Source organism: Geospiza fortis, unplaced genomic scaffold, assembly GCF_000277835.1.
Source record: "Geospiza fortis unplaced genomic scaffold, GeoFor_1.0 scaffold173, whole genome shotgun sequence".
In the NCBI taxonomy this organism is placed as follows: Eukaryota; Metazoa; Chordata; class Aves; order Passeriformes; family Thraupidae; genus Geospiza; species Geospiza fortis.
In genome coordinates, this window is record NW_005054334.1 from 4,183,684 (window position 1) to 4,205,183 (window position 21,500).

General features: G+C 38.1%; 1 protein-coding gene across 4 annotated transcripts in view; it reads left to right on the forward strand.

The window, feature by feature from the left end:
- TNRC6B (trinucleotide repeat containing adaptor 6B) overlaps positions 1-21,500 on the forward strand; it is a 106,869-nt gene that overhangs the window by 9,500 nt on the left and 75,869 nt on the right. For 2 of the 4 annotated variants that reach the window (XM_031057706.1, XM_031057705.1), the window contains exon 3: positions 13,250-13,317. In XM_031057706.1, coding sequence (XP_030913566.1) covers positions 13,250-13,317 — 68 coding nt within the window. Of the gene's footprint in view, positions 1-13,076; positions 13,318-21,500 lie in introns of those variants that run through there. The other 2 variants (XM_031057704.1, XM_005421858.3) reach the window with 2 other exon arrangements.

Genomic DNA, 21,500 nt, shown 5'->3' on the forward strand with positions numbered 1-21,500 from the left:
ATCAGGAATGTTCCACTAAATGCATTTATGGGTAAGGTATGCTGAGTTCCTAATGTGAATGTTGCATAATGATGACAAAAGTTAGGCTGATGCTTTCATTTTGTGGGATTTAGAATTAATATAATGAAAAAAACCCCTTAGTTAAGTAATTAAACTTATAGCATCCAAAACCTTGATGCCTGTGTCTCTGGGGCTTACAATCCTCCTCAATGATACAGAACTGGGTTTCAATTCAGATGACACTAAATAATTTAAAACATTCAGGCCCATACAGTAATGAAATAAACATTACAATTACACTTTATGAGTGTAATTATAAAAAATATGTTTTCCAGTCTAGTACTGGCCTGGTACAGCGTGCTTTCAGATGATGGTTCCCTGCACTCTTGGAAAATTTTGGCTTGTTATGAGAGGTGAGCTTTCAAACTCAGTGTACTTTCTTGTGAGTACCTGACAGTTCTGAGTAGGTTATGGTTTACTCACATGGCTGTTGCTTCTCCATTGGATCTGTGACAGTGAGCTTTGGGGTTTTTATTTAGTTATTTCATTTTTCATGTCTGCTACTGAGTTACTTGTGGAGCTTCCAGCATTTCTGTGCCCTGATACACAGGGTATATTTCCATTATTTTTCTGGAACATGAATTGTAGGAGCAGCTAGTCTTTGTAAAGCTGACTTACAACTATACTAATTTCCTGGAGTCTTTGCATGAAGTATCTTGTATAGTCTTTGAAAAGTAGAGAGGTATTCTATATAACAAGGTAACTTATGCTTCTCCCAAAATGTAGCAGCTTAAGAACTAGGAGGACAAAGAATTTTTCACAGCAGAAACTGATGTCATCTCCATGCTCTGCTAGCTTCATTTAGTTAACCTGAAAAAGCTACAGCTCTTGAGGAGAATAATTTCAAACCCAAAATATTTGCATATCATGTATTGAAATAAAAATCCATTAACCTCTCAGTAAAGAATTAATTTACTTAAAATTCTTTTTAATTACATGTTATAAAAGCTTGTAGAAGTGTTATGACATAGTCCTCTTGTTTTAAGTATAAATTAACGTAGTTCATTAAGGGAAGCAGAAATCTTGGGTTAGTTTCCCTGTGGAACTTCAACACTGTGGCCAGAAAAAGAACCTAAAATACTTTCCTACAAAACACTACATGCTTGGACACTCTACACGGGGAAGAAAACCCAGGCAAACCTGCTTGTGAGTTTATAACTTCAAATTTCAAAATGTCAAGGCATTGTAACAAAGAGCTATAATTATGGTATGGGGTCTAACCCTATTTGGCAATTAAGCACAACAGTGCTGCTCATCCTCTCCTGCCCCTACAGTGAGATGGAGCGGTAGAACTGCAAGGGTAAAAGTCAGAAAATATGTGGATTGAGATAATAATCTGGGGGGGAAAAAACCCAAACCAATAACTAAGAGGAGAGGAAAATAAAGCCTGTGAAAGAACAAATGATGCAAAAGGAAAAGAATTGCTTGCTGCCAAAAAGTGGATGCCCAGCCAGTCTCTGAGCAATGTTAGCCCCAGCCAACATCCACACACGCCCTCACTCACTCGATTTTCATGCTGAGCATGATGCCATGTAGTGTGGAGTATCCCTTTGGACAGTTGTGGTAATTTGTCCTGGCTCTGTCCCCTCTGGCTTCTTGTGCACCCCTGGCCTGCTCACTGGTGGGGTGCTGTGAGAAACAGAAGAGGCCTTGATGCTGTGAACCCTGCTCAGCAGTAACAGAAACATCCCTGTGTTATCAGCACTGCTTCCAGCACAAATCCAAAACACAGTCCTCTACCAGCTACTATCTAGAAATGTAGCTCAATCCCAGCCAAAACCAGTGCACAGTATGTTACCAGGGTTCACTATAAAAGAAGCAGTTATAAATAAGGTAAAATTGTTGAGGACTTTGCAAAAAAGAACATGGAATTACACAATACTACTTGAACTATTGTCAAAGAATGCTGTTAGCATAGGTGCTTGGACATTTTAAAAGAAATTCAGGATCTAGTTCAGGATTCTGCCAGTTGGGTGTACTGTTTTCTACAGAGGCAAGATGGATTGCTCATTTGAAACCTACTTATCCATAGTGAAGACTGCTAAAATATAGATGCTGAACTGAAAGATGACTCTCTGTTTTCTAATCTCAAAATACCCTGAAGTGCTTTTGAATCACAAAAGAGAAGGTTAACACAATGATGTATTTTCTTTCTCTCGGAAAATACCATCATGTGCCAAGGTGACTTGGAGATCTGTAAGAACTGTCACCATGTGTTCTCTGATCCAGTCTTTTCATATGTACAGTTCATGTGGAGGAAGTGTACTGGCATGGCATGTCACTGCAGTGAACAGGTGTGTGTCTCATTTCCAAAGAAAAAAACCCTTCAGTCTTAAGAAAGCATTCAGTTTAAAAACTCGTCTTTTCCATTCTTTTAAAGATTCTTTCTTTTTCATAAATATTTTCTCATTAGTTTTTTCTCAACCAATAGCATCTCTTCTTCAGTTGTTTACAGCAGTTTATAATAGTTTGCAAAGCAGACAAAAAAGCTGATATTTGCTTAAAGATTGAAAAAATGGTTCTGCATTTGAGAGCTTATGTGGTATAGTCCCACTATAATGTGAATGACAGGGAAATTGATTTATGGCTTTGCTTACAAAGCATCTCTTCTCATGCAGGTGTACCACTGGCACACAATTGGAGGGCTTCCTGCCTTTTCAGAATACTGCCTTTTGATCTCTTTCCAGTTGGTATTGGCTTTAGAGAATTGCTGGCAGTGGTTGTAGTCCGTGTGAATTGTGACAGGTTCTTTATAATTGGTAACTTCATATAAAGTCTTACAGATGTGGAAATATTGATGAGTGTTTTCAATTTGCCTGTCTTATGGCAGACTTGAGGGGGGATAGGTACTTGGAGAGAAATTTGAGTCAGGGACATTACAGCTTACTCTGTCCTACTTTAAAAACCTTAAATTTACTTTAGAAATAATTTGTAGAATGTTAGTTTGGCTGAATCATTGAAAGGTGTAAAATTCATTGGTCTTTACTTTGTGCATTTGCAAGACTGTACATTTGCATAACCCTAAAGGGACTATTTCCTTTTCATTTGTGAACTAGATGGGTATGAATTTTTTTCACTTCCTCAGAAATCTTTTTTCATTCATTGGGTGTGGAAGAAGTACATGAGAGGTTTGATGGGAAGAGTGTGGGTTGTTATTCTTGTGATGGTAGTAGTAAAAAATAGTAGTGATGGTTTTCAGCATTTGGGTACATAAGAAGGTGAGTGGACAACTAAGGACGCTGGAATTCTGCAAAAACATATTGTGTGATATCAGTTCCCCTGAAGGGTAAAAGCAACATTGAAAACATGTCAGCGTTTCCTGGCACTTGTTTGAAGTCACTGAAGCATTTGAGCAGTAGGCAAGAGGGTGTATCATAAGAGGGGAGAGTGTGGTAGCTGTCTACAGACACAGTAGTGTGGAATTCGGTTAAGAAATATTTAGAGGTACTTTGAAATCGTGTTGGTTGGTTGCAACAGATACAATTTCCACATGAAATAGAGACATTCCCACATTCCCAGAGAAATAACATATTCCCATGGCATCTAAAGGTTGTTGGGGATTTTTGAGGGCAAGTTGTAAAAAAGCCCAGGCTCTGCTTCCAGAGATGAGTGGCTATATTAATGGTTTAGTGGTCTGTCAGATAGCTAATCTTTCTAATAATCTAGATAAATTTGGAAAAATTTTATAAGCAAGCAGCAGTGTCAGTGGCTCCCCTATGACTAAAATAAGTTTGAATTTGCATTCTGGTAACTGGAGAAACTGAAAAGCAGCTGTGCGCTGTGGGTGTGGATAGCCTGTATTCCTTTTCCTTTTTGACAAAAGTGGATGCCTAATACAGACCTAAGGCAGGGTTAATATATACATATAACAGATTTGTTCTCAGCCTCCAGCTGTTGAGGAACTTTCTGGGCCACTGTTAGTTTCTGTGTGTTTAGAATCCACGCAACAGATTTCTGTGAACACAGAAAAGAAAGTTCTTCTTTCTGTTACTTCCCTGTCTGGCCTTAAGTCAGAATAACTTTAGCACCAATTTGTGTATGCCTGGCTGATGTCACTTTCAGTCATTCCTAACAAACAGCTGCAAACAGTATTTGTGGCAGTGAAGGTGACTAAATGTGTAGTGCAAAAGTATAATTTAGTTTTCTGTAATTCTGATTATCACCTGCTTTTTTAAGCCTTTGAAAATTCTTTTAACAGTTCATGCCTGTTGTCCTTTTGTGGCAATGCATCATCTGGACTTCCAAATCCAAGTGGGAGAAAGTTAATATCTTTTCTCTCCTGTGTGTCAGGGTGGTTAACAATGTGTGTATCAGAATATCAGCCACTTACAGATGTCAGCTTAAACTGCTATAACTTGTTCATCCGTGTCTGCACCATAATAGGAAATTGACTGTAAAATGAGTTGCCTAAATGGAGTCACTGGGTTGCACTGGGTGAGAGTGGCTTCTGAAAGTCCTGGTGGGGGTGAACTGTTCAAGGGCTTTTGGGTCAGATGTGTCCCCTAAATGGAAAGTGTAAAAATTTTCTTATGTAAGTGTAAAAGGTAGCTGAAGTTAGCAAGAATTCATGGCTTGTGAAATGCTTTTGCTCTTTAGCTGAAGAATAATATAAAAGGTTAATTAAATAAAATCGGGGAATTTTTTTGTCTGACTAAATTCATATTTTCCTGGGCTCCATCCATACTGTGTACATGCAGAACACACTACAAAATGGATGAAGTGTATGGATGCAACACACTAAAAAATGGATCATCAAGAGTGGAGCAGGAAAAGAAAAGCACTTTTGCTTAAATTCAGAACACTTTATTCATTTTTTGTGTCTGAGATGGTTGAATTATTATTCAAAGCTGCCTTGGCAGCTTCAGAATTGGAGTTTTCAGATGGTATTTCTGGATATCCTGTCATACGATGACTTGAGTGACTTTAACATCTTCCGTGGTTGACATAAGGTAGAACTGTGTCTTCCTGCAAACAGCTAGGTGGTTTAAATTGCTTTCAGAGCAAGATATATATTTCATATACACACACACACACACACATTGTATTTTAAATACTTAGCTATTGTATTTTAAATACTAAGCAGCTTAGTGATATATTAAAAAAGAATACATTTTTTATTAAGTAAACTTTTGTATTTGTACAATATGAAACGTGGCTGGGATCCCAACCTTTTTAGCATTTCCAAAGTGTGACTGTTGTTTTCATGGTATTTATAAAACTGCTTAAGCTTAGCAGGGAACTCATCCTAAGCTGCTGGGTATTTCACAGAATATTAGTTAACAAATAGCTTAAATATTACATAGAAAGTGAGCCATAGGTTATTTCTGCAATTACTTAGTGACTATTGGGCAACAGCTGAAACTAAAAGCAAAACTTCTGGTCTTTAACCACTGCTGCAGCTTTTGTGCTTGTTTAGCTGTAGTATAAATTACATATTCTGAGCTCCATAGGTTAATGATGAACTGAGTTCCCACTGACAACCTGTCCTGCTGTTCTATGTGGATGATGCATGTTTTAATGATTATGTCTGTTAAAATGTTGGCATTTCTTCTAGTTAATGTCATGTTTCAGTGAGCCAGGTGTTAAAGTACCATTAAGCTGCATATAACAAACACCAGTAGCAGATTAGTGACTTTTGAATGTAATACTGTGGTCTGAGTGTGTTAGCATTCAAAATGATTAGCAGAGAGTACTGAATGTGAAGTGTGATTTAACAGAGGGATTATGTTAGTAAGTTTTCACGTCTCCTGTAACTAACAGAAAACCAGTCAGGACTGTGTGATGGTAATAATATTGAAATGCTCCATCCAGATGCTGCTGGAAAGCTTCAAGGAAATACTGATTAGGTGTGATTTTTATATATCAAGACTATGCTTTGGCAAAATGGAGGAAAAAAAAAGGTAGAAGTAGGTTCAAGTGAAAATTTAGTTACACAATGGTGCACAAAACAACAAAGTCCTGAAAGAGATGAAAAATTCAGCCACTATTTCATGCATACCTTGTCTTTAAGACTTTCCTCTGTGTGATTCAGGAAAAGTACGTGGTGCTTTCTCATTTTAGGAGCTGTTTTTTCTTTTTTTTTTTTTTTTTAAGTTTAAATCACAAATTCTAAGGGTTTTTTTAATGCTTCCAGTTGTGTACTGAATTTAAGATTTAATCTAAGAAGGACATTTTGAGACTAATTTTGCTAAACAATTTGCGCTATTCTATGTGTATTTTGAAATGGTAGCTCAACACTAATTTGTTCCTAAAAAATTATTAAAGTGTTAGCAGCTAAATTGCATTTTTATTAAAAGAAGTTAAATTAAAAATTTAATTAATCTGTTCCTAGTGAGTAAAATTTTCCCCAATGCAGTTTGTCCAAAGTGCTTATAATGAAGCCAGGCAAAGAGGTGACTCAGCTTTCCTTTCATTTCTAGTAGTGATTACATTTCTGTCAAACCTCAAATGGTCCCTGAGATTTCTTTTTTTATATCACAGCTTCCACCACTGTTAGCAGTAGTGACTAGTGACTAATTGCTTGGATTTCGAGGACTGCGTTGTGCAACTCTCCTTAAAACAACTGTTACTGAGACAAAATAAGTGCTGATGGCCTGTTTACAGTAGTGTGGGTGCTGCTGATGATTGGGAGGGACGTTGGTGTTAAAGCAGAAGTTGTGACAAAACATCGGATTTGTCCCTCTTAAGCTGGGCCTGGGGTAGGCTGTGTGAAAATCACTTCACTAAAAGCACGGGAGGTAGACGGCCGCAACCTGCGGAAAGCGGCATTTGACCTTGGCTGGTGCCCACCAGAGTGTCTGGTCATGTGCCAGATAAAGCTTTGTTGTGTCTGCTTGACAGACTAGTCAGTGAGAAATTTGGAGTCTTCATCTCCTAACTGGCTCAAGTCCTTTTGGGTTTTTTTTTTTTAATTGTTTGATTGGGTTTTTTAATTGTTGGTTTGGTTAGTTGGTTGGTTGCGGGTTTTTTGTTTGTTGGGGGGAGGGGGTGCTTGTTTTGGTTTTTAAATAGGAAATAAACTGGCTTTGAAAAGGAACTGTGGAATGAATAGGAAAAGGTGGGGATAGCAGCTCTCTGATGGAGTTGCATTAGTACATTTCTTTGTACTGGTGAAGACAAGAAGACTGTTTAAAATGGATAGCTTTCATAATAAAGGATTTCTCACAAATGTATTTTTTTTTCCCTGAGAAAATGCTTGGTTTCTCTTAAGCTCAGTTCATCTTTGGTGGGCTAGGATAGCTAATGCAAGAGTTGAATCTTGTTAGGAAAATGTTAGGAATGGGGATTCAGGAAAGATGAAGCTTTTGCCCTTGAAACTTTCTGACCCTTTAGAGTGTTGCTGACTTTATCTAGGAGATAAGGTTTACTCATTAATCAAATCCATTAGGGTCTCATTGAAGATATTTTTAGAAAGAGTAGTATGAAACTGTAGTAACAGGTGTTGCACTTCTGGACAGAAAAATATAATGGTTTATTACATTGAAGCTCATGATAAATTTAATTTTCTAAAAGTTAAGTATTGAGTGTCTAATACTGAATAGACTTTCTGAAATAGATTGTCTTTTATTATTTAGAACACTCAATATATTAATTTGTGTTGAAATTTGGATATTCAGAAGTACCTGGATATTTAGAGAAAAAGGCTTTGAAATAAAAAAATACAGAGTTCAACAACTGGCAGATCCTTTAAAAAAAAAAAGTTTTCTGTTGAATTCCTCCCCTGCTGTTTCAGGGTCTATTTCTGGTTCCTGCTTCCAGCTGCCAGAATCTTGAATCTTTCTCCATTGCTTGCCAGGAGAAACAGGTGTGGAGTGTGCTTCCTTTGATCCCTGCTCTTGGAATCAATGGCTCCCTCTGCAGTCCTCTTAAGAGAAGCTGAAGTGTTTCAGATCCTCTGCCATTCCACCTTTTCTTCTTTCCTTGGGAGCAATACAAGAGATCCAGGAGCTCTGTCTTAGCTCCACCTTCCATTCTTTATCTACATATTGAGGACAACTGTGTTTCCCGTGTGTGCTGTGAGTCAAGAGAGACTCGAGGCTTAGAAAGCAGCACCTTTTCCAAATGCTGCAGGGAGCCAGAGCTGGTGAGGCTGCTGGATGCTGTGGATGGCTGGAACTTAACAAGAGCTCTGGGCTCCAGTTTTCTTTAAAAAAAGACTCAAAGTGTGCTGGAGAGGATAGGGTGATGACAGAATGAAGGGAAACTGAGAGACTTGTGGGGAAGAAATGTGCATAGGAGTTGTATAAGAACTGTGGGTGGAGGAGAAAAAGAAGAGTATTCTCAGCTAACTGTGGCTCTTATGTGCTGTTCTTCTCTTTAGTTCATCCTCAGATAGTCATTTAATCAAAACCTTGAAATACCACATTCTCGTTCCTTCTGCAGTGTGATGTCATTACTGTCAGTGGGAAAAGAAGACCTAAGCATTTTAATTTTGAAGTATTTTTTTAATCTTTAATTAATAGATAGCTGGGCCTAAGAACAAACTTTATGAATATGTAAGCAATGCTTTTTGAATTTTATTGGAATTTTACTTGCTCATAAATTGTTTTCAGAAGGCTCTTTGTCAGATATGTATCTTTAAATTAAGATTTACTACCCAATAAAGTGACTTTTAAATGTTGCAGGAAGATGTAAATGGGTATTACTTTATGAGCTTATTCTAGAAATTTTAGACCATTAAATAAGCTGTGTATCGCTTTCTAGCAAAAATTTTAAAACCTGCAGAATTACAAGTGAAAAACAGCGATCACTGATCATCAAATTGTTTAACATATGCAGGCAAACAAAAGAAAGTTAGAATCGAGGTTCTGCAAATAGAGGAAGGCAGAAATTGCTGCACTGGATCATGCCTGTTGCATTATCTTTATAAATAACTTCTCCTTTCACTTTGTAAAAGTAATGTCATTGCTAGAAACAGAAAAGCTTATACTGCTATTGTTTCTAATCCTCTAATACACAGATAAATCTTTGTACCTATAGGTACATAAACCATAAAACCTGCAAAGACTTGTGAAGTTCAGTGTTGCAATTTGTTTATTCAAGAACTAATTTTTTGTCTGCCTAGTACATTTTCTCTGTATATCCTCTTACAGGTGCTCTTTAGAGAGCGAGTTGGGTTTCATTTACATCGTAATAGCAGAGGAGTGATGTTTCTTACAATACTGTCATGCTGCTTTTTTGTGTATGCCTCAGTGCTGTATTGTCTTGCATTGAGGAAGATTTGCAGGCCAACTGTTGGATTTATTTATATGAAATCTCCCCGTTTCATACGCTGTTCTCTACTCTGAGCTCTCATGTTTTTGGAGTGTTGTGGAGGGGGTTTGAGTCTTCATTGTCTCTACTCATGGACACTATTCTAAAAGAGGGCATACTATAGTTCTGCTGCAGACTTTTCAGTGTTTCTTTCTTCAGCATAACTTATTTTTTCTTGGTGGTTGTTTTATTTTGTTGGCATTTTTTTGATTATGCAACTTTTTAAAGATATTTTTCTTAGACTTTTCCAGATCGAAGTACAAGTTCTTCCTGGGTTGGGAATTCAGTAGGGGTTTTTCTCATGGATGTTATCTCTCAATATTAAACTGAATCTGTTCTGTGTTCCTAAGATTGCTGGGAAATTCAGGTTCAGAGGGACCTTCCAAGGTCTTTAGTCTGACCTCCTGCTCAAAGCAGGGTCACCTGTGAGGTCAGACCCTGTTGTGAGGGATTTTACCTAGTCAGTCCATGAAAAACTTGAAGCAAGGAGACTGCAAAACTACTCTAGGCTATCTGTTGCAGTCCTTCACTGTCCTCATGGTGAAAATAAGTTACCGTGTGTCCATTCTGGACTTCCCTACTTTTAGCATGGTCTCACTGCTTCTTGTCCTGTCACAGGTACCCCTGTGGTGAGCCTGAGTGCTTGCTGACCTCCTTGTAGGTACAGACACTTGAAGGTCTGCCCAAAGCCATCTCTTCTTCAGGCTGAATCAGCCCAGCTCCCTCTGCCTTTACTCACAGGACAAATGCTCTGGCTCCTTGAGCATCTTGGTGGCTTCTGTGTCCACGTTCTGGGTGTACTTCTTGTATTGTGGGAGCCCAGAAGGAGGGGCATTAGACTATGTCTGGAATAATAAGCTGTGAGCAGAGGTGGCAATCAGTTCCCTCATCTACTGGCAAGGCTCTTCTTAATAATAAAGCCTGGGATGCTGGTGACCTTTCCTGACAAGGCTCACTGCTGGCACATGGTCAGCTTGCTTTGTGCCAAGACCTTTTCCATGGAACTGCTCCCCAGCCACTCATCAGCCTGGATTGTTGCCAGGGCCTCTCAGGTGCAAGTGTTTTGTGTTTGTCCTGTCTGAATTCATACAAATCCTGAAGGGACCACTCCTCCAGGCTGTCTAGGTCCTTCTGAATGGCAGCCCTGTCTTTAGACTTGTTGATTGATCCTCTTCACCCCCATTAAAGTTTATCTTAAAATTCTGGCTACAATATACCTTACTGGCCCTGCAAGGCATTGGCAAAGATATTTAATGGACTTGTCCTAGACTCCTGCAGCGCTTCACTTGATACCATCCTCAGGCAGCATACAGCACTTTGTCCTCTGAGCCTGGCCAGCCAAATGTTTCCTATAGGTCTAGTTCTTTATCCATTATCAAAGAGATATTTTCCAGTTGACTAATAGTCAATTCCTTGACCTTTTCATGACTTTTTTAGTGTGTTGATGCATTTTATTATTGGCTTTATTTATCAATGAAACCCTACCAGTTAATCTTTATTTTGTATATTGTATAGTTTCTGTCTTCTTCAGTACTTCCTCATTCAGTGATTAATTTTTTCTGTGAACTTCTTGTGAGTGTCTGTGGCATTGTGCAGTATCTTCTACAGTTGTTTAATGATGCATATTTTAGTAATTTCAGGTACTTCTGTCTACTGTCTGAAGTACAGCAAACTGATTTAACATTTGTTAAAGCAGATGGGGTTCTCTAGTTGTTTTAAGAGATTGTGCCTGGACCAACAATCTTGTTCTTAGCTCAGGTCCTTTATTATTTGTCATTATTTGCCCACTTCTCTTTGAAATGAAACTTTGATAGATAAGCATGCTGGAACTGAGAAGTCCCTAGTGTTCTTCATATAAAATTCATAATAAAGCAGCAGTTCTTTCAGCAGTAGTTCAGTGATTGACTTGTTCTGGTAGTGGTCTACAAGATGTTCCAGTTCTCTAATTTCCTGATTATCATCTAATAAAGTAATTTCCCATTCTTACATTTTTGGTGGATTTAAAATCATTGCCTTTTACACTTCCTTTTCTTTTTTTTTAATGATTCCTCCTTTTCTACAGCTTCATTATATTGAATTTATGTTTTATATGGGAATCTTGTTAGTTTAGCACTAAATATGCTGTATGAAGTGCCTCTTTAGTCCCAAAGGCTGCATTTCATCTTCCCAGTACTGGCCACAGACTGTTCCCTTGCTTACCATTTCTGTGAATTGTACTTTTCTCATACCAGCAACAGGCTAAAACACCTCCTGTGTAAGAGTAATTCTTAAACATTTACTCTCGCTTACAGAACCACGCTGTTTTGCAGTGTGGTCACAAATCTGTAACTGTTTTATCCATTGACACACTTGGTGTTTCAGCATTTTGAACAACAGAATTAAGTGGAATGGATGTCTTTCTCTTTAGCTAGACAGGTGTGAGTCCAGCTGTTAGAGCTCTTGTGAATCAGGTATGGACTGAAGTACAAATAGATTTGTGTATCTAATATGGTGGGAATACATGGATAAAAGTCCAAGTTATTTAATAACTGTAAATAAAATTTTTCTTGTTTTCAAACATTGCTTTTATATGAAAATACTATTTGGACTGGGAGATATGGGGGTACATGTTTACAAATATGAATTTACACATATTTGATTGACTGTCTTATGGATGTCATTGGCACTTTACAGCTCCCCACTTTGTCAGTTTGTTCATGGTTTTGCTTAGGGCTGTGCCTGGGCAGTCAAATAATAATAATAATTTCTTGTATCCTTGTTAGATGTCAATATGCAGATTTCAGGGTTTTGAAAGTATTTTTAACCTGACAAAAGTATCAATGTACAAATGAGTAAACTTGACTCTTGGGGGGAGGGCAGAGGCACAAGGGGAAGTGGCTGATGGATTTTGATTTGGTTTGGGGGGGTTGTGCCCCTTCAAAGACTGGCTAAGCTGTGTTATTTTAACTGACTGAATAGTGCTTCTCTCCTCTTTCCAGCTCAATGTAGTGGCATGGATTTGTGTGTGATTATGATTCAGTTCTTTGTTGTGTGCCTTATTGACTCTTGCAGTGGGACCTGTTTGCTGGCTTCACATGAAGTAGAGCGTTGCTAACTGTATCTGGATGTTTATAAAAAATACTAATTGCATGTGCTGAATTTTTATATAAAGAGAAGAATGTTTTTGCTACCTGTGCAAGAACTTCTGGCTGAATTAAGTGATTAAAAGAAGTGTGCATAATTAATGAATGAGCAAATATAATGTAATTCTTCTTTCTCTCCAAAGAAATTACTGAAAATCTATGCTAAAACTGATATTTTAAAAGCAAACAATTAAACATAAGACTTCCTTACTGCCCTTGGAATCTTCTAACAAGAGAGCCAAAGGAAATGCCTACCTTATGTTGTCATTGGAACAGCATTTATTTGAGGTTTCCTTAGGCCTCTTTTTTACCCTGCTAACTAAGCTTCATGTGCAGTTAAAGTCTTCTTTCAAAGAAAAGTTATTTTTCACAAGAAGTACTCTGCTTTTGCAGCAATTTCTTTCTGTGCTTAATAGGTTTCTTCTAAATTTTTTTTTCTAGACATGTTGATAAACCTTTTTTTAATTCCTGCTTTATATGTAGGGAAGAAGTGGTAGAAATAATACTTAGAATGACAAGGGAAGCCCTTAACAGAGCAGAGCTTAAAACCTATGTACCTTGACTGATAGTATTCTGCTATAGCCATTAAACCATTCTTTTTCCCTTGCAAGATTTTTCTGAAATTTGTGTTTTGAAATGATACCATAGCAATGGGGTTGGAGATGTACATATGTTGCTAAGAAACTACATGATCTGTTCTGGACCAGCCACTGTGGTAAAGTGGCTGTTTGGAGTTGTTGCATATGAAAAGGGCCACTTTAGGTGATGTGCGTTTTGCTCCACCGATTTCTGACCTGCAATGCTTGCCTTTGCAGATGGAACATGAGGATTTTGTAATGGAGGGGCATGGCAAGACTCCACCTCCTGGTGAAGAAAACAAACAGTGAGTCACACGTTTATTTAAAAAGGGCCTTACCGTAGTAAATGGTGTGAAGCACTCTCTTTAAGCGTGCTGGGAGCATTGGTTGGTTGCTTGGTGCTCACCCTTTTGGTTCCTCAAATATCCACATATATATAAAATAGTGGATGGTGGCTGAAAAAAAAAAGAGGCAGGATGTTGATTTGCCTTAAATGTAAAAGCATAGAAATATGCATTGCAATTTCAACACATGAATCAGAAATAGTTGTAAAATGGATAATCATTCTGGAAGCTTGGCACTTCTGTAGTGAGTTTGTACATGAAGTTTTTATACAGCTGCTCTTCTCTGAAATAATGTGGCATATGAAAGAACCAGGGCCTTCCTTTTGATGTGCATATGGCAGATTGGTCCTCTTTGAGCCTTATTTCTTTAGAATGCATTTTAATAAAGGATCAAAAATTACAAACAAAACACTCTTTTGAGGATGAACAATATAAGATGCTGGTACACAGAGCTTTAGGGAAAGCAGCTTGATTAGAGAAAAAAATTACTGATTTCTGTTAGGAAAAGGCTTTTTTCATATGATTTCAAACTGAAATCCAAAGTGGTTGGACTTTCTCCCCGGGTTTTTGTTCAGATAGGAAGAACAGAGCCTTATCCTAGAAGTACTTTAGTGATGGCTGTATTCCATATTCTTTTCATTAGTTAATGCAATGGTAATTCAGTTTTCATACCGTAATTAAGTTTTTTTTTCTTTTCCTGTCATTTGGAGCAAACAGAAGGATGGTCTTTGGAAAATCTAGATCACTGAACTCTTTTCTTCCTAAGCCTAACTGGATGTCTCCTCATGAGAATTTCTTGTTGATCTTACTATACTTGTTGCAGAAAGGCTGGGATGTGACTTGGGGTGAAGGTCTACTTTGCCTCCTAGATAAGCTGGCAACTGTAAGTGCGCTGCATCTGAGACAGTGAGAAACCATTTCTGAGGTAGGCAAGTTGAGGTCAGCGGGGTTCTAATGCTGAATGTGCACATTCTTTCCATCATGGACATGAGCCAAACTTCTCAAAGTAATTGTTATTATTTCTATCTATTCAGACTGAGCAACTTACTGTGGTACCAAGAGATACCAAAGTTGTTGAAGTAGAAACTTTCAGAAAGTTCCAGAAGAAAAAATTGAGCAGAATTAAAAAGTAGGAGTTAGATTTCTGCTCTCCTGAATTGTTTCTTTATATATCTAATAGTGAAATACATTATTATAGTGAGTAATATGAGGGATGTTGTGTTGGATTTGCCATAGCCTTGTGTTTGTTAGGTGTCTCATTTTAAGTGCAAGTGGAAACTAGAATTACTTTGGAGTTGATCTGATTTTTAACTGGAGCTTTTCAAGTGGCTTGAAAAGTTATCTCTCTTCTTGAAATCTCTGGTTATTAAAGAACATGAGATCAGTGATAGGCGGTATTTTTAATTTTTAACTAATAAATTTGTGCTCAGGTGGCATCTGGAACCTTGTCATACAGATTCTGCTGAAGGAGTATCATTCTTAATAATATTTTGATTGAAGTCTAAAGGTGCAATTCTAGTAATGCAACAAAGAGTTGAAGGTAGTTGTTTTATGCAACTAATACTAGCATAATGCCAGCAAAATTCAATTGTGGGTATTGCTCTTAAATTTAAATCAATCACTTGAATCTTTCTCTACCCACAGTATCAAATTTTCAGCTAACAAAATTGTCTGCCTTGATAGAGTTTACCTCTTGTCATAAGAGAGAGAAGAAAAAAATCTGAAATTACTTCTTTGTATTATTACTTACTTGCAGTGAGGATTAGCTGGACATCAACATACTGGACTGGGTTTTTGAAAGAGGACAGAGAGGAACTCTGGAGCATCTAACAGAGGAAAAGCAGAGAAAGCTGTGGCAGTTTAGCCTTGAGATAAGAAAACTTGGGGAGGATATTACTATCCATGTGTATCGGTATCTGATGAGGAGACTAACAAAGAACTAAATTCTTCACAGTGGTGCCTGGTGGAGAGGCAAGAAGCCATTGGCATAAACTGAAATACAGGAAATTCCACTCAAACACAAGGGAAAAAATTTTCCTTTTTTTTACTGTTAAACATGGTCAGACCTTTAGAAGATGTTGCCCAGAAAAGTTGTGCCTTCATAGCCCTTTAAGTGACTGAAAACTCAGCTGAGCACAACCCTTATTCTGCTTCAGCCTGCTCTAGTTAACCATGCTTTGAGCAAAGGCATGGGATTGATGGTCTCAGAGATCCCATCCATCTCCAGTGATTCTGTAATTTGATGTACCCATGTCTACTGTTGTCCTCCTAGTTGGTTTGAAATAAAATTGGAACTTGTTAGTGAAAGGTAGAGTCTAAGTTTGAATGTAGAGTCTCTAATTCAAATGTTCTCTACAGAAATAGCTGATCCACTGAAGATGCTTCCTTCCTCTTCAGCTGTCATTAGACTTAGTAGAATTTACTGCCTCTATAGCTATGCAGATGGAATGGTTTTTCTTTGACTGCTTCTAATTTACTTTTCAGGAAAGTTGGCCATTGTAATTTAATTGCCTTTCATTAGCAGCCTGATCTGGGTAGCTCTGCGCCGAGATTACTGAGGAAGTGTTCAGAAGATATGGTTTCAGCATGGGAGTGAACTTGCACCAGAGTTCCAGAGTTGTCTGCCAGTGTGACCTCCTAGGAAAGCAATTTTCTTACTATTTATCTGCATTCCTATGGGCTCAAAGCTTTGCTTGACAATGAAAGAACAGAGATAAAAAGAGGCTTCTGAGAGACTTCCAGTGGATGCGATAGTTCTTACCTAGCCCCAGTTTCATGTGGAATTTCCTTTGCTAAAGTATAGCTTCAAAACTGAATGCAAGGAGCCAGCATCCATGGATGATTTCTGGCACTTTATGAAACAGATTATTTCCCCATTTTGACTCAGGGATAAAAACTTGGCATTTTTGCCTTCTAGTATTAAACAAACACACACACAAAAAATGCAAACAAACCCAGCAACAACTAACAACTCTGCTGCAATGTTGTGAGCCTTTTTTCTGCTGTACTGGACAGTTCTTTTGGACAGATACTGAAGTTACAGCATTTAAGATTTTTAATTGAACCGTAGGTGATACCTGAGAAGTGCTGTCTTCTATTACCTGTCACCTTTATGGGAAGGAATTACCTGGTTAAACTATATACAAGGTCTTCAGAAATCTTCAACTGATCTTTTACAATATGGATAGAATTTATTTCAATTTAAGCTAATTATGAGGAAGTTACCTATTCAAAATCTTAAGTACAAGTGAGAAATGGAATGGCCACAGTCATCTCAGTCCTGTGAAAGATTTGCAGTTTATGTGCAGTGCATGTGTCACAATTGTGTCATGGTTGTGCAAGTGATTTATGCTAAAAGCTGAACTTCAGAAGTGAGCCTGCTGGGGCTGCTGGAGCGGATCGTGGCCATCTCCCACCGTGCTCCTGCTCTGGCTGAGGGCCAGTGACTCCTTGATAAATTGTTACTTCCCAGTTTTTATGTACTCTGTAACCTCCTTCTTAGCTATCTGGCATGGGATATAACTGTGTGCTATGCTTGGTCATATAATTTTGTTATGTGGCTAATATGTTTGGTAAGAAACCTGTTTCCTTCCTTCCTTCCCAATGAAGAAGGATGTCATTATGTTTAATTACAGGTGAACATTTTGTTAGACATATTCTCTCATATTTTCATCCATTACAAAAAGGTTGACCTGAAGTGGCATGCTTAGGGAGTAAATGTTATCTCCCCCCACAAAATACTACATTTTACATGGCAGCAGCCTATAGTGCCCTTATCAGTTGTAATAAGACTTTTACTTTGCTACTGCTGGAGCAAAGATTAAGAGGCAAATGTGATCCAGAAACATCTTTCCAAAACAGTCAAACTTCTGTTCGTGAGCATGGGGCAGGAAGAAGAATTCTGCTGAAGTCCTTAAATTGAGGTTCTGCTCCTAGCTCTAGCAGTATTAATTAGCAACTCTGCTTGTGCTAATAGATTACCACCTGCTGTCACAACCAGAAATATATGCACCCTAATGAGTGAAAAGGACTGGGTAATGAAAAACTACTCCTTTTTATAAGATAAATGTAAATGTTTTACTCTTCCTAACTGACACATGGAGAGGTCTGTTTGACAGTAGCTATTCAGACAAAAAGTGAGCCAAGTTCATACTTACATTTAGTAGGAAGGTAAGCCAAGCTGCTACTGCTGTTTGAAGTACCTCAGCTGGCTATTCCCTACCTGCTGTTTTGTAGTAATGGGAGAGAAAAGTCTTCAACTATCTTGGCAATTTGTACATCTGGAAGTGATTCACATTGGAAGAAAGGTATCAAAACAAGATAATTTCTGTAATTTAGAAAGCGTCATTGGTTAGACCTACTGAATAGGCTTTTCCCTGGCTAAATAGTTTAATGTACTGATTCTGAGGCAAGGGTTTTAATAAAATAATACCAGGATGAGATTGGAACCACTGAGCATCACAAAATTGTTTAACATTTGGTAATAGTATCTTATGTTTCTTTGACATTTCAGCGGGAAGGTTCAATGTCTTAATGGATTTGTGTGACACTACAGTTAAAAGAAAATAGTAGCTAAATTGGCCTAACATGGGAACAGGAATTACAGACTCCAAAAGTCATCTTGTCCAGTACTGTGCCCAAAGTTGGGGGTGGGGGGGTGGAGGGGCCGATTTGAAGCTTAGATTTAACTTCTAAGTTGTATCAGGCTTCTCAGGTTTATTCAAGAGCTTTTCTGGACAGTCTGTTGCAATATTAATCACTCTCACAGTGAAGAAAATTTCCTAATGTTCAGTAAGAATTTATGATCATTGCCTTTCATCTTTGAATGTGTGTATCTGAACGTGGCCCAGTCTTCATTAAAACTTAGCCCTGTGTTCACTTATAGAGCAGAATAGCTCCCCCCTCCCCCTAGCTTAGTTTTGCTGTGGGAGAACTAAGTGAAATCAAGAAGTCAGTCTACAGGCCAGTCTTTGTTTTCAGCAGCCTGCTATGTCAGGGGCACACGTAAACATCACTGCTTCAATGGCACAAAAGAACCAATCTTACTCTTCCATGGTGTTGCTGAAAACTATAAAAAGGCTGCAGTGGTATATCCTGAAGTTGTCTGGTTTGGTTGGTGAGAATGATAGACGTTGTTATGAACTGCTGCAGTGTTCTTTTGCACAGCTGAAATTCCACAAAGTTCCCTAGCATATCTTCTGTTCCTATGGGATAAAACATTGTTCTTACCAAATGTAAACAGTTAGCTAAAAGCTTGTGTAACAGGGGATTTGTTTGATGTTTTAAGGACATTCAATATTACAGAAGAGATTGAGGCTTGCCTTGAGTGCCATTACACTTTTTAAATTACTGGCAGTACTGACCTCAGAAGAGGTTGGTTTTTGTCAGAAGATCAGTGCTTTGATTTTCAAAGTAGTATCCAAATCTAAATTCAGATTATCAACTCAGATTTGAGGTACCTAAATTTGCATATCAACCCAAATTCTGTGAAATGAATGGCAAGTTATTTCTTGAATTTCATTCAAGAATTACGTAAAGGCATAGCTGTCTTTATATTGCTGATTGTCCTCTGTGTGTAGAATAACTAGCTCATTAAAGAAATGTCCCCAGACATTGAAGTCCTCTGTCTGGGATCCTAACAAGTCCCCACAGGGAGATGTGGGATGTCTGTGTTGGCCGTAGCAGACCTCTCTGTCACAGGCTGTTGCAGTTCTGTTCGTGTGTCAGACAGGGCTTCAGAACCAGTGGGAACTCAGGCTTGCTCGGATACTGGCATGTCAGTAGGAGAGTTCTTTCTTTTATGCCCTTAGAGATTTGATAGGGTATTTAAGGGTGGGAGACCATTAGACTAAAACCAAATGAAAACTGGTCCAGCTAAGGATTAAGGAATATTTTCATCACCTTCATACTGTACAGATGTTTTTAGTCCATACACTGGAGTGAGTGACAGGACAAGTTTGCATTTGAAGGCAAGTTTACCTGTGTGTTTAATGGGCCCTGAGGCATAGAGAAAAGAATTGCCCTTTGTTTTGCAATTGAGTGGGTAGAAATGAATGAGACAGGAGCAAAATCTGTTTCTGTAGAGGCAGCTGTGTTTTAGCTGTGACTTGTAAGTCAAAAAAGTTACAGAAGCTGACTTGCACCCTTGCAATGTAGTACTTCTGAACAATATGCAGAATTTATACACAAGCACTTTAAAATGGCAAAAGCTTCATTGTCTTCCATATTTTACTAGTTCAGTGTTATAATTAAATATTTTGAAGTTTTTGTACTTAAAATTACAAGTATTACCCACAGGAAGACTCTTGTCTGAGTATTCTAAGCAAAAATATTTTAAAATTAGGCATTTGCTTCTGAAAGTTAGACTTGAAAAGGCTTTCAGTTGTCATTTCATGATTTTTAAGACTCCACATTTCATGTCCTCAGTGATTTTATCTTTTCTTTTTTTTCCTTTAAAATCATGAACAAATACAGTCCTTTTATACACCTCAGCTAACCTACAGCTTCGTTTACTGATGTTTTGCAAGTATTTTCTTAATATGTGGAGAGAAACGGAAGCCAGATGAGCGACCGTTAAGGAAAAAAAAGGAAGTCACACAGAAAATATCAACTTTGGAAGTGAAGTTCCCACTTGTTATCACAATGTGTTTAGTCTACACCGCTGCTGGAATATTGAGAGAGGAAAATATTTTGGGCAGTGTACATTCTAAGTGTGAATGCTTTGGCACTTCTTTGCTGAGGATTTTATAGTGCTCTCTTCCAGATATCTTGTGGTGAGAACAGGCTAGTTTGTTTGCACTCTCCCCATGCCCCAAGATCTGCATTTGTCCTGTTAGGAAGTACACAGAGCTTGCTTCTGGTTTTTCAGTCTCATCTGATCAAGAGACTTCTTCACACTTGTCTTAGTAAAAATATATTTTCCATTCCAGATTGCTTGATTTGCAAAATACCCATAGTGTCATATATCCTTGATACTTTGATTATTATCTCTAGTTTTTCCAGTCAGTAGTAATCATAATTGCTGGTGGAGTGGAGGATATCCTGATTTGCTGCTGTCTTACAGAGCTTACTGTACTTTGAAGGGGAGAGTATTTGCATACTGATCAAATTCCTAAAATCCCAAAGCCTCTGTATTCCAGACACCACCACCCACTTCTCCACCTACTCCTGTCCTCTAGTCCCTTTCCAGGAATTCCAGGAAAAACTATCTGCTGGACACTCTGTTGACATCTGGAGTTCCTTGTCCAAGGAGTTGGGGGCTTTTAGGTCTGCTTGATTAGTGGCTGTTCCTTTTTTCTCTCTCCCAAAGTTGCCAACTTCCTTAGGAGGTGCTGGGGTAACTGCCCTCCAATGTATCATTTATGTGGATGGCTGAACATTGCTCTTTTCAGCATTTTGTTGCTATTTAGATGGCACCTCTTGGATGACACCTACCATGGGAGTCAGCTAACAGACTTAAAGAATAGCAAGCAAAATCATCTAAGGTCTAGTGGTAGACTTGGCAGTGCTGGGTTGATGGTTGGAGTTGATGGTCTTGAAGGTCTTTTCCAACCCAAATACGATTCTATATTATTCTTTTAATAATTTTGAGTCCTGTCTAAATTAGCATTTTGTCTATATTCTTAATGTAAAATACAGGTTAGATGAATTTCTGTAGTACCTACGCCAAGTTAGTGCTACTAATTTTGATTTCCTAAGGATTTAGTTTTTGGACTGCTAGCACAAGTCAGTGGCATCATAAATGTGTATGAATTACAGTCTAAATTTTTTGCCCCTTTTTGCATCAAATTTAAGATGTTCACTGCTTTTGTCTCTGCTTCGTTCTCTCAAAAAAAAAAATTCATCAATTTTTTGTTATTTTTTGTGTGGATACCCACAATGGTTGAATGGTTGACTCTTCCTTTCAAGGAGATGAAGGAAGGAAAGGGGAAAAAAGCACTACTGCTTTTATGTTATGTAAATGAGTTTGTGATGTCTTTTTGTTTGTGTGGAAGAAATAGAAATTTTGATTACTATGTACTGTGACTTAGGTATACCAGAGGTTAAAGTAGAGACAGGTAAATGGTCCTGGTTCTAAGATGCAGATACTAACCTTGATGAAGTGACCATTAGTGTTTAAAGAAAGGGAGGTAAGGGAAAAAAGC